The following is a 14124-nucleotide window of genomic DNA, read 5'->3' on the forward strand; positions in this document are numbered from 1 at the left end:
ACCTCACCCGTTACCCGGTATAAAAATAGTCAGAAACAAAAGACTCGGCGACCTCGAGGGTCATGTGATTCGCTTGGTCATGGATCAACGCGCATGAATCTGTAAGCCCAGACAATGTACGTCGTGAACGTGGTACATGAGGCAGTGTGGGGTAAAGGTTGGCCGGCAGGAGGCTCAAGCTCCCAGGCTACGCCTCGCTAAACATGCGCCAAGTTTCTCTCAGCTTCGTCCCACGACCAACCTCTCTCCGACCTTCCCTCACTTCCCTCCCCCATCAACTTTACGACTTTCCCAAATTCTACCAGCCCTTTCTTTTCTCCTTGAGCTTCCATTCCTTTCATACCTGTTTTGATACCCACCTTACACAGCCATGTCCGAGTTCATTGGGTGAGTCGCGGCTGCACTGAATACCGTTCAAGCTCCAACTGACCTGCGACGCACAGATCTCGCATTTCCCTCATCTCGAAAAGCGACATTCGGTCAGTACCCAGTTGATGCTGGGTTATTGCAGCCATTGACTCGCCATAGCTATGTCGGCACTCTCGTCGAGATCAACTCAGAAGCTTCCACAGTCTCACTAGACAATGTGCGATCCTTTGGTACAGAAGGCCGCAAGGGTGGCAAAGACGAGTACCCTCCATCAGACGTCGTGTATGAGCAGATTGTCTTCCGCGGTAGCGATGTCAAGGACTTGCGCATTGAGGAGCCGGTAAAGGAAAAGGCGCAGCCTGCCATGCCACAGGACCCCGCCATCATCGGAGTAAGTCTACATCCCTTCTTTTCTTCTTCTTGTCCGGTGATGTAAAATTTTCGGATGTAAATCATTAAACCACCGAGAGCGCAAAACCGTGTGGATATTTTCCGTTGCCTTCCTTCTGAGACCTTTACATACAAGCTGGTTCTTGTTCAATTACCTTTGAAGCTAAAGCTGACGCGACGCATGCGCCGCAGGTACAACAAGCTCAGGCACGGCAAGAAAGCAGCCCACAAGACGTGTCCGGTCGCCAACAGCCACCGCAGAACTTCCCTCAGCCTGGTCAGTTCCCCCCTGGTGGCTACCCACCTTTTGGCGGCCCTGGAGGTCCCTATGGCAATCGGTTTGGCCCTCAGGGTGGGTTCCCTGGAGGCCCAGGTCCTTTCCCTCCTGGCGGACCTCCAGGCGCTTTTGGCATGCCTCCGTTTGGCGCCCCTCCTGGATGGTTCCCCCCTGGTCAGGGCTTCCACCAGCCCCCCGGTCCGTTCTCACCAAACATGCCCATCGGCCCTCCAGGCCTAAACCAAAACCAACCTCCACAAGGCCCGCGAGGTCCAGGACCCCAAGCTGGCAAAGATGAGAAATCTGGTCAAGCGCAACAGCCCAAGGTTGCAGAGGCAGACGGTGCGTCGGCCAAACCAAAGAACGGTGCAAAGGGTTCTGGCGCTACTCCCACACCCGCTGGTGCGAAACAAGCTCCGCCACCGCCAATCGATTCTAAGCCTGATGTATCGGCTGCTTTGGCACCACCCCATCCTCAGAACACTCAGCAGTCGGCCCCAGGAAAGGGTGCGCCCAGTGGACCAAAAGGAGGGCGGATTATTCCTGCTGTTCCCATTCCAAGCCCGAGGGCTAGCAAGACGGCACCTCACGGGCACCAACAGGCCGCTGCCGCTGTTGCCACTGTTCAAGTCCCTAGTGCTGCCCAACAACAGAATGCTACGCAGTTGGCGACTGCCGCTGTGGCTGAGGCCATGGCAAAGCTCAACATTCAGAACAAGGGTCAAGGTCAGAGCCAGCCTCAAGGCCAAGCACCTGCTTCGGATCCTATGAACAACTTGGCGCAGAAGGTTGAGGGGATGCGTGATCAGAGTCGCCAGCATGCGCCGCGTCAACGGGGTACTGGCGAGTTCCGTGGCAGGGGTGGAAGAGGAGGCCGGGGTGGTCTTCACTCACAACATCCCAAGATGGAGGTCCCTACAACTGACTTTGATTTCGAATCCGCAAACGCCAAATTCAACAAGCAGGATTTGATCAAAGAGGCTATTGCTTCTGGATCGCCCCTTGGTGAAGGCGCGGCTTCCACAGCAGATGCATCTGCCAACAAGGAAGAGGTTGTTATTCCAAGCGGGTCCATGTATGACAAGAGCTCATTCTTTGACAACATCTCGAGCGAACTGAAGGACAGAGAAGAAGCAGCCACACGTGGTCAAGAGTTCCGCAGCCAAGAACGTCAGAAGAACATGGAAACCTTTGGCCAAGGCAGTGTCGATGGCTATCGAGGCCGGGGACGTGGACGCGGGCGCGGGCGTGGTGGTCGCGGCTCCGGCTACCGTGGACGTGGTGCTCCCCGTGGTCGTGGCGGTGCTGATGTCGGTGTTCAGCCTGCTGCTTAGCTGGCGAGCCCCATACTTTCTACTCCACAGTGCAGTCCGGGTTGCTTTGTGTAATTCAGCAAGTGCACTGTGCATTCAGTCTTGTTTAGTTGAGCGATCTGAGCGTGGCGAGTATCTTCTCTTTTTTGCTCTCAGCCCTATGGGCTCTGCTTCTGGTCGACTGGAGCGGCGTACTTTTCTCCGCATGTATTTGTATATCTAGGGTTGCGATATGGAACCGGGACCAAAAGCCGGGCGGCTTGGATGGTGTGGCAAGCGTGAGGGTATATGTGATACGATTGCGAATAATGATCATGAGTATCTGTCCAATGCATGTTATCCCTGATCCCTCTGTGTTGTTGAGTACTCATTCTTTGGTACTGCTCTTATTTGTGGTATACGTTCCCCATCTTTCTTGCGTATCTTGATGAGAATAATCAAAGTTCTCTCCAGTGCACTACGGTGTTGCCAAATATCTCTAGTCAGCTCTGTCGCCTAAATCAACTGCTGCTGCAGCCCATGGAAGCACTTGCCCCGCGATTGGCATTCACCAGCCAAACAGGCTAGTCTCTGCACTGCCTCCCTAACTTCAGCTAGTTTAACCGCCAAGCAGCCTTAAGGGGGACCGGAGGCCCTTCATCTACCGTCACTCACACCGGTCCTCGATATCAACCTTTGATCTCTCCTCTTTTGGATCACATATCATTGCATCTACGATGCGTCTCTTGGAGATTCAAAGTGACGGTAATTTCAGCCTCGTCGGACCTCAACGTAGTGATATTTCGCCCTACGCCATTCTTTCACACACTTGGGGTGCAGAAGATGATGAAGTCACATATCAGGACCTGTACAATGGCACTGGAAAAGAGAAATATGGATATAACAAACTCACCTTTTGCAAGGAACAAACTACAAAAGACGGCCTTTGCCATTTCTGGATCGATACCTGTTGCATCAACAAGTACAATGATCCAGAGCTTTCGGAAGCAATCAGGTGCATGTTCAAGTGGTACCGTAACGCATCGAAATGCTACGTTTACCTCTCCGATGTGTCTAGTACAGATTGTGACTCGGAAAGCGTGGCGTTCTCGGAAAGCAAATGGTTTACCCGAGGTTGGACGTTGCAAGAGCTTCTTGCTCCATCATGCGTCCAGTTCTTCTCAAAAGAAGGAGTTTTACTGGGCGACAAGCATTCACTCGCCAAGGAGATCTCCAGAATAACAAAGATACCGGTCGAAGCTCTTCAAGGGTATGATCTCTCCAAATTCACTGTAGAGGAGCGTATGCGATGGGCTGAAGAACGAAAGACAACGCGTGAAGAAGATCAGGTCTACTCGTTGTTGGGCATTTTTAATATCCACATGTCGATCCTGTATGGCGAAGGCGAAAGTAGTGCACGGGACCGACTGAACAAAAAAATAAAAGCCAGCGAGGCGGCTAGAGATGAGAAAGTGAGCAAGACGAAGGAATGGTTATCAGCACCAGACACTTCAATCAATTACCTGGAAGCACTTAAGCAGCGACAGCATAACACCGGTCAGTGGCTGCTCGATGGAGCGCGTTATGAGACTTGGAAACTGGAGAGTGCGTCATGCATATGGCTATATGGTATTCCAGGTTGCGGCAAAACTATCTTGATTTCTACTATCCTGGAAGACATCTTTCTGTATTGCGACAAGCATCTTGGATATGCTCTTGCCTTCTTCTACTTCGATTTCAACGACATACAAAAACAAGATGCCGAGCGGATGTTACGATCGGTGGTCGTTCAACTTTTAGAAGAGTCTGCTGAAATACCTTTGAGTCTCGACGCCCTGTTTTCTTCGCATAATAATGGGAAACGACCCCCAGCTTTCAATAGCCTGCTGGAGGTAGCACGCGATCTGATAGTGCAGTTTCCACAAGTCTACATCGTTCTGGATGCATTAGATGAGTGTACTCAATGGTCTGAGTTGATGAAAATGCTTGAGACTATAGCTAGCTGGAAGCTTCCGAATCTGCATCTCATCATGACAAGTCGGGAGGAGCCAGATATCAAGAGCGCTTTGACTGACCTTGTGGATTCGCAGAATAGTATCTGCATTCAGAGTGACTTAGTCGATAGAGATATACAGCTGTATATCCGCCAGCGACTTTCTAACGATAAGAGCTTGGTTAAGTGGAAAAAGGACCCCGCTCTGCAGCAAGAGATTGAGATAGCCCTCATGGAGGGTTCCAGAGGAATGTACGATTAATTCAAATCCTTTGTGTTTTCCGGACTGATTGTCCTTTAGGTTTCGGTGGGCTGCATGCCAGCTGGACACGCTCGGGAAGTGTCTGAATCGATCAAAGTTGCGGAAAGCACTCGAAACACTACCATCCACCTTGGACAAGACCTACGAACGCGTATTGGAGAGCGTCAGCGATGAATATGCTGAATATGCTATCCGCATTCTTCAGTGGCTAGCTTTCTCAGAGCGCCCACTAACAGTAGAAGAACTCGCAGAAGTGATCGCAATTGACATTTCACGCAACCCAGAATTTGACCGAGACGAAGTGCTAGAAAACCCCTTCGACGTACTGAGAATCTGCTCCAGCCTGATCACTATCACAGACCACCGATGCTATTCAGCTAGGTCAGTAGTTGTGCTCGCGCATTACTCTGTCAAAGAATATCTCATCTCAGACAGAATAAAGCGAGGCCATGTAGCTCTTTATAGCTTACAGGCTACGGCGTGCCAAGGCACTATGGCTGCGGCGTGTCTAGGTTACCTTAACCAGTTTCAGAAGCCTGAGCTTGTAACAAAACAATCCTTGGAGGGATTCAAGCTGGCAAGATATTGTGCGGAGTTCTGGAGTAGACATGCTAAAAAGGCAGAAGATCAAGAAGCAGAAGTCGGCAAATTAGCTTGCCGACTATTGTCTATAACTAATCCTGCATACTTCTCTTGGATGCAAATATGCCACCCGGATGATGGAACATATTTTGTTGGCCACAAAGAATCGGTAAAAGATATACCCCCTCTATACTGCGCATCGATACTCGGTCTCGAAAACGTCGTAAGCCTCCTCCTTTCCGAGGATGCAGACCCTAACGTGCGAAGAGGAATATGCGATACTCCACTCCAAGTAGCTTCGGCCAAAGGTCATGAGGGTGTTGTCAAACTACTACTTAATGCCGGCGCCGAGGTCAACGCAAAGGGTTATCGATATAGTAACGCACTTGTTGCTGCCTTGGAATCTGGGAATGAGTGCATTGCTAAAATATTGCTCGAAGCAGGCGCCAACGTTGGTCCAGATGATCAATACAAAGGCGCCTTGCATCATGCTATTCAAGGGCCAAGATGTACCCCTTCACTGGTCAGCATTTTGCTGAGATTTGGTGCACCAGTGAGCGCAGTTGATGCGGACAACATGACCCCTCTGCACTATTGTGCCAAACATGGTCTCGATACTATAGCTACACAACTTATCAACGCCAAAGCATCGATTGATGCAAGAGCTCGTCGCAGGAGACTTGGGGTCTCGACCATCGAATCACCTAACCTGGGAGGTGCAGGACTTATTTCTACAGTCTCGGAAATAGGCCTGACTCCTCTCCATTTCGCGGTCATGAATCTGAACGTCAAAATGACCAAAATTTTGCTCGAGCATGGTGCCGACCCCAATGCGCTTTCTGATGACCATGAAACACCTCTGCATCTGATACTACGTTGTGCTCAGCTTGCTCATTATACAATAAGAGATATCCAGAAGGAAAAAATCTCCAAAGGACACGTTACGTCCGGCTTTGCGAGGGTTGAAAAGGACGGGATGAACACTTCACCAAGAAAGGGGACTGATATGCGCGAAGAAATATTGAATCTTTTACTTGAGAATCCTAGGACATCTCTGAATGTAAAGGACTACCAAGGACGAAGTCCATTACACTGTATTGAGTATAGCTGGGCGAAGAGCGCCGCTGAGGTACAAACCCTCCTGGCGTCCGGAGCTGACCCAAACTGTTGCAACCTACGAAAACAAACTCCGCTACACCTTGCCAGTAAAGCTGGAAATCATGCATCGGTCAAACTCCTACTCGAGTATAGTGCGAATGTAGAACTGACGGATGACTCGGGCCTTAACGCACTTCACTATGCAGCTCAACTCGGGGACGACGAAACCATGATTGCTATTCTTAAAGTAAAATGGGACAAAGCATTGGAACTTGTACTATCCAGAGACAAAATTGGAAGAAACGTGCTCCATCATCTCTTCATCCAAGGGAACTGGATTAGAGTCAGCATGCTACGTTTTCTGCTTAGCCAAGGGGCCGATAGTGTAGCAGTTGATGATTCTGGATGTACCCCGTTGGTAACTTGCCTCCAAAGTCCTTTCTACACCAACCCCGAAATCTGCGAGCTGCTATTGAAGGTTGAGGGCAACGCGACCTTTTCGGACAGCAAGGGCCGGCACCTTGGACACCTATACATCCAAAAGCTCAACGCTAACGTTCAAACGCTCCGGCTCCTGCACGACAGCGGTGTCGATTTGACAAAGAAGGATCACGGTGGGAAGACAATACTTCATACCGCCGCCATAGAAGGCTCCCTGACTGACAAATTGCTCGAGTATCTTGTCGATGTTGTTGGCCTTGGAATAGCCGACCAAGACATGCATGGCCGAGATGCTTTACAGTATGCCACCGAGAGATATGAGAGGATAGAAGAGGAAGGAGAAGACATGGAACTACTTGTGCGATATGGTATGGGAGGTATCAGCGACGCTGTTCACAAAAATGCCCGTCTAGCAGTCATACGTCGCATGACTGACCTCATGGAACTCGGCACGAAGCAGGAATAGCAATCACATTTTCTTTTGTTACAGTCAAGACGGCCTTTTGCCGAGATGCCATCGAGTCATGGTATGTATAATACACACACAAATATACATATATACCCTTGAACTGAGTTTGTAAGCAACAAAATACCCAGGTTATCAGGATTTTTTTTCCCCCCAAAGCTCTAGCAACACCTTTTATATTCTCTTGACTAAACTACGTGCACGAATAACATTACTTCTTCACCTTTACATGCAAAATTATAAGAGTTCTAAGCTAAACTACATACTTGCGGAATTGACTTCAATACAACACTCACTACACATGTTCAAGTCATCAACACACATTTGCCTCAATTTCTCATCAAGGAACCGGGCTGTTCGTATAAGGGGAGAGAAAAAAAAAGAATTCATACATGGATGTACCAAGCAAAAAAAAAAAAAAGGATTTGACTCCTCGAGTCAAAGATATGGATATTGTTGAGGTCAGCAAATAAACTATTTTACTCACGGGCAGAGTATAGAAGAAGTCCGTTTGAATCGGCATGAGTGACTTGTGTGATTTCAAAAGGGTGGGATTTCTTGAATAGCGAGGGTTAGAAGAAAAGTATAGTGTGAATAGTAAGCATGAGAAAAAAGGATGATGCTTAGCTGACGGGATATGTGTGTAAGTGTGCTAGTGATGAGATGAGAAAGGGAAAGGGTCTATTTATGAGAATCAATTTCGCAACGAGCATTGGATGTTCTTTTGAAAGAAGAGCACAATCACGAGATGAGAGAACATTAATGGGATTGTATGATTTATTCATTGGTATGTTTATTCTAGGGGTATATGGGCGGTTAGGCTGAATGCGCTTGACGGCGCGAATCAGTAGTAAAGTTATGGTGAGCACTATTTGTGCAATTTGTTGATATCTGGAGAAAGTATCTTTATAGGCAGATGTCGACACAAGCTGTTGTGGGGGGTCACATCAGTTATTTACATGTCTGCAAATCTACTTCTCGATGCTTTACGCCTTACGGAGGGCAAGCTTCTTGCGTGCCTGTATAGTGTAGGCATAGAGAGCATCCTTGAAAGCGAAGAGGAAGGCAGCGGTGATGACACTCTGGGTAACCTTTGGTCCAATGCCTATTCTCATGTTAGCTTCTATCCTTTTCTCATCAAACACCGACAAACACATACCTCCGTAGAGACCAGTATATCCCTCCTCACGGATGATCCTCCTGAAAGTAGTCATCATGTTCTCCCTTGGACCATCCCTGCCTGCAACGTGCATCCTGCTCTTGACTGTAATGTAGGGGTAGGTGATGCTTGTGGCGAGCAACTTGCCGAGAGCACCGAGGTAAAAGGCATCCTTGGGAGTAACGCGCCTCTTCTTCTCCAACAGCTGCTTCAATTGCTCAAACACGGTGTACTGCAAGATGGGGTTGATGACAAGGACCAGAGCGGGCATGACGCCGGCAAAGAGGCGGGCAGGGCCCTCATCACGGATGAGAGCAAACAAGGTGGCGAGAGTGGAAGGTGCCTTGTCAACAGGCGCACCCGGCAGCGATCCCTCTTTGGCCTCAGACTTGCGCGTCGTCATGCGCGTGTTGATGACCCAGATGGGGTTGGTCATGAGGACCGTGGCGCTACCGGCAATGGCGCCAGCGATCATCGACTCAATGGTGGTGAGCTTGGACGAAGCGCGACCGGCCTTGAGGGCGGCCTTTTCGAAAAACGAGCGAGTCCATTCATACCCTAGTGGGGGTCAATACGCAGGTTGGGGTAGCATGGGAAAAGGAGCCGAGGTACAGTAGTAGTAGACAAAGTTTGTGACTGTAATGCCGAAGAGGGCAGAGTCCATGCCGGCGTAGAGTCCGGCGACGCCTTCGCGCTTGATGATGCGGCGGGCGGCATTGAGCGTCGACGACTGGGCGCGCTTCGACTCAACCTGGGCGCGGGTAGAGAGGGTGATGAGGGGATAGCTGTGAGCATGTCTTGTTAGTGGTGCGCATGGCACAGAGATGGTCGAGGGCAGGCATACGTCAGGGCCATGGAGAGCAGACCTCCGCCAGCGCCAGCGAGGGCGTGGGCAACATTGTCGCTCTGCTGGGCCGCCGTGCTCTGGGGCACTGCTGTCGTCGACTCGGCCAGCTTCTCCTGCGCCTTTTCCTGTGCCTGGGACATGGCCAGATGGTGTCGGAGATGGAGATGGGAGATGGGAGATGGGCGCGATGGATGGGCAAGGAGGGAAGGCGCAAGCGGGGTGCGTCGAGTCGAGTGGAAGGCGCAGCCGGAGAGATGGTCGTAGTCGTGATCAAGTAGGGAGCGATGCAGCAGTCAGTAGCGAGACGATGATGCGACGAGAGGCGAGAGGGCGTGGAAAGAAAAGCGGCTTAATTGTCAGATAGAGGCTCCGGGCCATGCACATGGTCTGCGTCTCCGCATTTGGCCTGCGGCTCCAGCTGCTGGCTTGTGAACGTCACCAGCCAAGTTCCCGGGGTAAGTAGTACAACCGAGGCAACACGACCCCCCCGGCCTAAGTCGCTTTCAGCAATCCTCTGCCAACCACCAACCACATGCCATGCCTACGTCTACTCTTCAAACACGCTGCACGCACCAAAAAAATAATCAAGTCTCCGAGCTGCATGGCTGCATGGGCGATCAGCGCCGCCACCCAAGGTTACCCGACCCCAGCCCTGCTCATCTCCTGCATATCCTCTTCTCCCACGTCCTCAAGGGCACGTATAAAAGCGCCGACAGCACCACGGCCACCTCGAGTCCGATGTCGCCCGTAGTCTCCGCAATGGGCCCTGTCCACCAGATCTGGCCCATGCAAGGCACAACAAGTCCAAACGACAACAGGAACGCCCCCAGTGCTGCCAATCCCGCTGGGAGTTTCTGGGCGTCGTCCCATGCGTCTGCATCCTCGGTATAGGCTGCAAAGCTGCCACCTCGGAACTGCACATGTTCAACCAGCACAATGCCAATAAAGGCCGCGCTCCAGTACCCAATGACACCAATGAAGTTCTCGAGGTTGAGGAAGAAGCTCTTGGACGCCTCGACGGCGACGCCAATGACGATGCCCGTGATGATGATGCTGAAGACGATGCGTGGGATGCCGAAGAGCCAGGGCACGAGCATCTGCAGGTTGAGTGTGACGCTGTACATGGTCGCAGACAGGTTGCCCAGCATGCTGAATGCCAGCACAACAGTGACGAACCGTCCAAAGCCTCGTGCTGGGTGCAACATGGCCGCGAGGACACCGCTCGCTGCATTGGCCTCGTAGCCCGCTTGCCACGACGGCACATTGGGCGTCGCGCCGCCCATTGCTGCACCCAGTGTCATGAGGAGAACCGTGGGGAGTGCGAGGCCAATATATGTGTACAATGCGATGCGAGGCCGAGGTGCCTTTGGGTGCATGTATGTGGAGAAGTCGCTGGCCAGTGCGGCCCATGGCAACATGAAGCTGGCCACTAGACCGCCAAACGACAGTACCTGCGATGCAGTCGCGGCAGGCGCAGCAACCTGGTAACTGAGTTTCTGGCCTCCGCACCCTGCAGCAATGACAAGTGCCAGCAGTGCGGGTATCCACGCCCATCGCTCGTAGTGGTGCAGCACGCCAAACCCACAAAAGGATATGACGAGTGACAGCAGGGCAATCACGACGATGCCGACAGTCGCATTGATAGTCGTCCCATCCTGCACCGCCGACAAGGCCATGCCGCCAATGACACTATCAACCACGCAGAAGCCACTCAGCGTCGCGAGGTTGAGCAGTATCAGAAGAGACACAAAGTACTTTCCAAACGAAAATCGCGCTTGGACAAGTTGTCGCATACCGGTCACGGGGCCCCACGTACACATGTACGCTACAGGCACTGTGGAGACGAGCGTGAAGAAGAGGATAACCAGTGCTGCGTCTCGTAAACTGAGGCCAAACGACATGGTCCCCACCATGCCAAACGTGACCCTGTGTCATGATCAGTCGCTAGATCTCGTTGTCATGACCGTGCAACCACTTACGGAAGGGGATTGCAACTCATGCAAAACCATAGTGTGAAGATCTTGGAGTACGCCGTCTCGTCCCTGTCCTCGTAGGCAACTGGTGTGCATCCTCTGATTTCGACATCTCCCTTTTTTTCCAAAAAGTTCAACGCACCCCTCCATCCCCCCAACTTTTCTTGCCTGCCTTGTGTGACATCGTTGCCCACTCCTCCAATCTTGACGAGTGATGACCGTTTGATGTCGTCTTCAGATGGAGCCCTACCCCCGCCATGTTTGCTTTTCCCCAACTCCGGTATATCTGCCATGTCGTTATTCTTTCTTTTTCAACGTCGCCCAACCCACACCTTGGCCGCTTCTACCCGAAAAAAAAAGGATAACGGTAGCCGTGAATTTGTCAGATACTCTCAATACCGAGACTGCAGTTAAAAAAAATCCAATGGTTCGGGGTAGGATGCAAGCCAACGGTACTGGACCCCCACTCCAAGGCGTCCCAAACGATAGAAAAAATCAAAAAAAATAATAGTAGCCCCAGCTGTGTGGAATGCGCGGAGTATGCGAATTCCTATTCCATAAGCCTATGGCATAGTTATGTCTGAGTCAGCCGCTCCACCATACTCGTCGTCAATATGACTCTTCCTCCCCCAAATTTCTTTATCGGTGTGGCGGTACCGCAGCAAAAAAATCTTCTTTTCCCCGGTATTCGCTCTCTCGACCACCAGCAAGGTAACACCGCACTAGGGCCTCGCCTACCCGCCGCCGGAAACGAGCCGACGGACGCCTGGACCAAAAACTACAATTCTAGGCCGGTACAACCGTCTAAGTTATCCGCGGGTCCTTAGCTGCATGCAGCATAGCACTCCGCCTGCTAATCTGGGAAAGATGACGAAAGTGGGCGTTTATACGGTCGGGAGGCACGGGTTTCCTTTAGCGTGGGCGAATTGCAGTCTTGCAGTGTGAAGCACACACACCCACAGTTTAGCTAAATGGCCTGATGGGCTCTTTTTTTTCTGGCTGCTTAGATCCGTTTGCCGATATCTCGCCGGTTGCCTGCTGCGAACAACCCCCCCATCCCCCATTTATCGCTTCACTGGTCGGACAACGGAGACGTTTCTCGCCCAACCACACTGCAACGCGGTCATTGATACGCCGAAGCTGGGGCGTGGTTTGTGGTGGTTAGCGGGGCCCTTTTGTTTGTTCGGGGAAAAGAGACATGGGCACATGTTTTAGGCGGTTTTGATCATGGGGGGGAGCGATCTTGTTAAGAGGGCGCTCGTGGGCTGTCGATCGAGCCTGAGGCTGTCTGCGATTCCCTTTTATCTCCCGAGCTATCCTCCTTGCCTCCATATTATTCTGGAAGTCTTTGCTCTTCTTTTCTTGTTTAGTCCCTTGAAGCTTGTTTTGACGTCAAGTCATGGCTAAAGTGGGTGAGGAAGACAAGCAGGACCCTGCTCCGGTCGACGAGGCTGCACTGGGACCTGTCGAAGGCGAAGTTGAAGTCCCGTATAGTATTTATACTAGCAAGGAGAAATGGATAATTGTTGGCATGGTTGCACTGGCAGGATTCTATAGGTAAGTCTATATGTCGAGGTATCGTGAGTTACTGTTGGTTAACCCTCATCCATTTAGTCCTCTCCCCGCAAACATCTACTTCCCAGCCATCCCCACCCTGGCCAGCGCTTTTGGCAAAACAGTCGATGACCTCAATCAAACCGTCACCGTGTACCTAGTTTTCCAAGGCATCAGCCCTATGCTCTGGGGCCCCATCAGCGACCGCTTCGGCCGCCGTCTCGTCTACCTCGTCTGCCTGGGTATCCTCGTCGCATCCAGCATCGGCCTGGCCCTCTGTCCCACCTCTGAATTTTGGCTCCTCCTCTTCCTCCGCTGCTTCCAATCCGGCGGCAGCGCCAGCACCATCGCCCTGGGCGCTGGCGTCATCGGCGACATCTCGACGAGCAGAGAGCGCGGCGGCTACTTTGGCATGTTCAACCTAGGTCCCATGCTCGCCCCTTGCATCGCGCCCGCCATTGGCGGCGCCCTCTCCCAATCCCTAGGCTGGCGCTCCATCTTCTGGTCCATTGTCATAATGGTCGCCCTCTGCCTCCTCTTCATCGCCCTCTTCCTCCCCGAAACCCTCCGCTCAATCGCAGGCAACGGCTCCATCCCCGTCCCCCGCATCCAACGCGCCATCATCCCCATTGTCGGCCAGAAAGCAACAAAAGAAGCTTTCGACCCGGATACCCGCGCCAAATCAAAACACTCCGTTAACCCTTTTGTCTTGTTCACCTACCCAGACGTCATCGTCCTGCTCACCTTCACCGGTCTAGTCTACGCAGTAAACTACACCATCACCGCCACCATCTCCTCCTCCTTTGCCAAAATCTACCCCCACCTCTCCGAAACCGTCCTCGGACTCTGCTACCTCCCCGTCGGCGCAGGCATGATCATCGGGTCCACGCTCACGGGCAAAATGCTAGACTGGGAGTACGCACGCATCAAAGCGCGGTGCGCCGATAACTTCACCATTGAGCATGCCCGACTGAGAATCATGCCGTTTTACCTCTCGCTGTTCATCGTCTGCGTCGTCGCCTGGGGCTGGACCATTCAAGCTACCGCGCACATTGCCGTGCCCTTGGTCCTGGGCGTGTTGCTCGGCTGGACGTCGATTGGCATCTTGAATACCACCATGACGCTGAATATTGATATTTTGCAATCCAGGAGTTCGGGAGCTACCGCCTGTACGAATCTGGTGCGATGCTCGCTTGCGGCCATTCTCGTCTCGGTGATTGATCGCATGACGAGTCGTTGGGGGGATGGCTGGACGTATACGTTTTGGGGCGGTGTGTGTTGTACGCTTTTGCCGCTTATGCTGCTCGAGATTAAGATGGGGCCCAAGTGGCGCAAGGCGAGGGAGGCCAAGGAGAATGAGAAGGCGTAATGTTTTTTTTGTTTGGAATGTTTTTTTTTGCTTACGAAGCGATTGGATGTGA

The 14124-nt window shown here is 51.9% G+C and overlaps 5 protein-coding genes across 5 annotated transcripts; 3 read left to right on the plus strand and 2 right to left on the minus strand.

Annotated features, from left to right (window-relative positions):
* Positions 1–370: 370 nt before the first annotated feature.
* COCMIDRAFT_5520 (uncharacterized protein) lies at positions 371–2370 on the plus strand (the record flags this gene model as incomplete). The annotated part of the gene is made up of 4 exons (XM_007690028.1): positions 371–387; positions 444–479; positions 529–760; positions 952–2370. The coding sequence occupies 4 exons, from the start codon at positions 371–373 to the stop codon at positions 2368–2370; spliced, it is 1704 nt and encodes a 567-aa protein (XP_007688218.1).
* A 977-nt stretch (positions 2371–3347) lies between these two features.
* On the plus strand, positions 3348–7170 carry COCMIDRAFT_36994 (uncharacterized protein; the record flags this gene model as incomplete). The annotated part of the gene is made up of 4 exons (XM_007690044.1): positions 3348–3732; positions 3793–4573; positions 4623–5185; positions 5435–7170. The coding sequence occupies 4 exons, from the start codon at positions 3348–3350 to the stop codon at positions 7168–7170; spliced, it is 3465 nt and encodes a 1154-aa protein (XP_007688234.1).
* Positions 7171–8156: 986 nt separating this feature from the next.
* On the minus strand, positions 8157–9316 carry COCMIDRAFT_96084 (uncharacterized protein; the record flags this gene model as incomplete). The annotated part of the gene is made up of 4 exons (XM_007690056.1): positions 8157–8275; positions 8330–8887; positions 8942–9114; positions 9174–9316. The coding sequence occupies 4 exons, from the start codon at positions 9314–9316 to the stop codon at positions 8157–8159; spliced, it is 993 nt and encodes a 330-aa protein (XP_007688246.1).
* Positions 9317–9832: 516 nt separating this feature from the next.
* COCMIDRAFT_96052 (uncharacterized protein) lies at positions 9833–11442 on the minus strand (the record flags this gene model as incomplete). Its single annotated transcript, XM_007690057.1, has 2 exons — positions 9833–11102; positions 11156–11442. 2 exons carry the CDS (start codon positions 11440–11442, stop codon positions 9833–9835), a joined length of 1557 nt encoding a protein of 518 aa, XP_007688247.1.
* A 1106-nt stretch (positions 11443–12548) lies between these two features.
* COCMIDRAFT_26532 (uncharacterized protein) lies at positions 12549–14072 on the plus strand (the record flags this gene model as incomplete). Its single annotated transcript, XM_007690034.1, has 2 exons — positions 12549–12706; positions 12764–14072. 2 exons carry the CDS (start codon positions 12549–12551, stop codon positions 14070–14072), a joined length of 1467 nt encoding a protein of 488 aa, XP_007688224.1.
* Between the last annotated feature and the right edge of the window lie 52 nt (positions 14073–14124).

The sequence above is a fragment of the Bipolaris oryzae genome (assembly GCF_000523455.1).
Source record: "Bipolaris oryzae ATCC 44560 unplaced genomic scaffold scaffold_70, whole genome shotgun sequence".
In the NCBI taxonomy this organism is placed as follows: domain Eukaryota; kingdom Fungi; phylum Ascomycota; class Dothideomycetes; order Pleosporales; family Pleosporaceae; genus Bipolaris; species Bipolaris oryzae.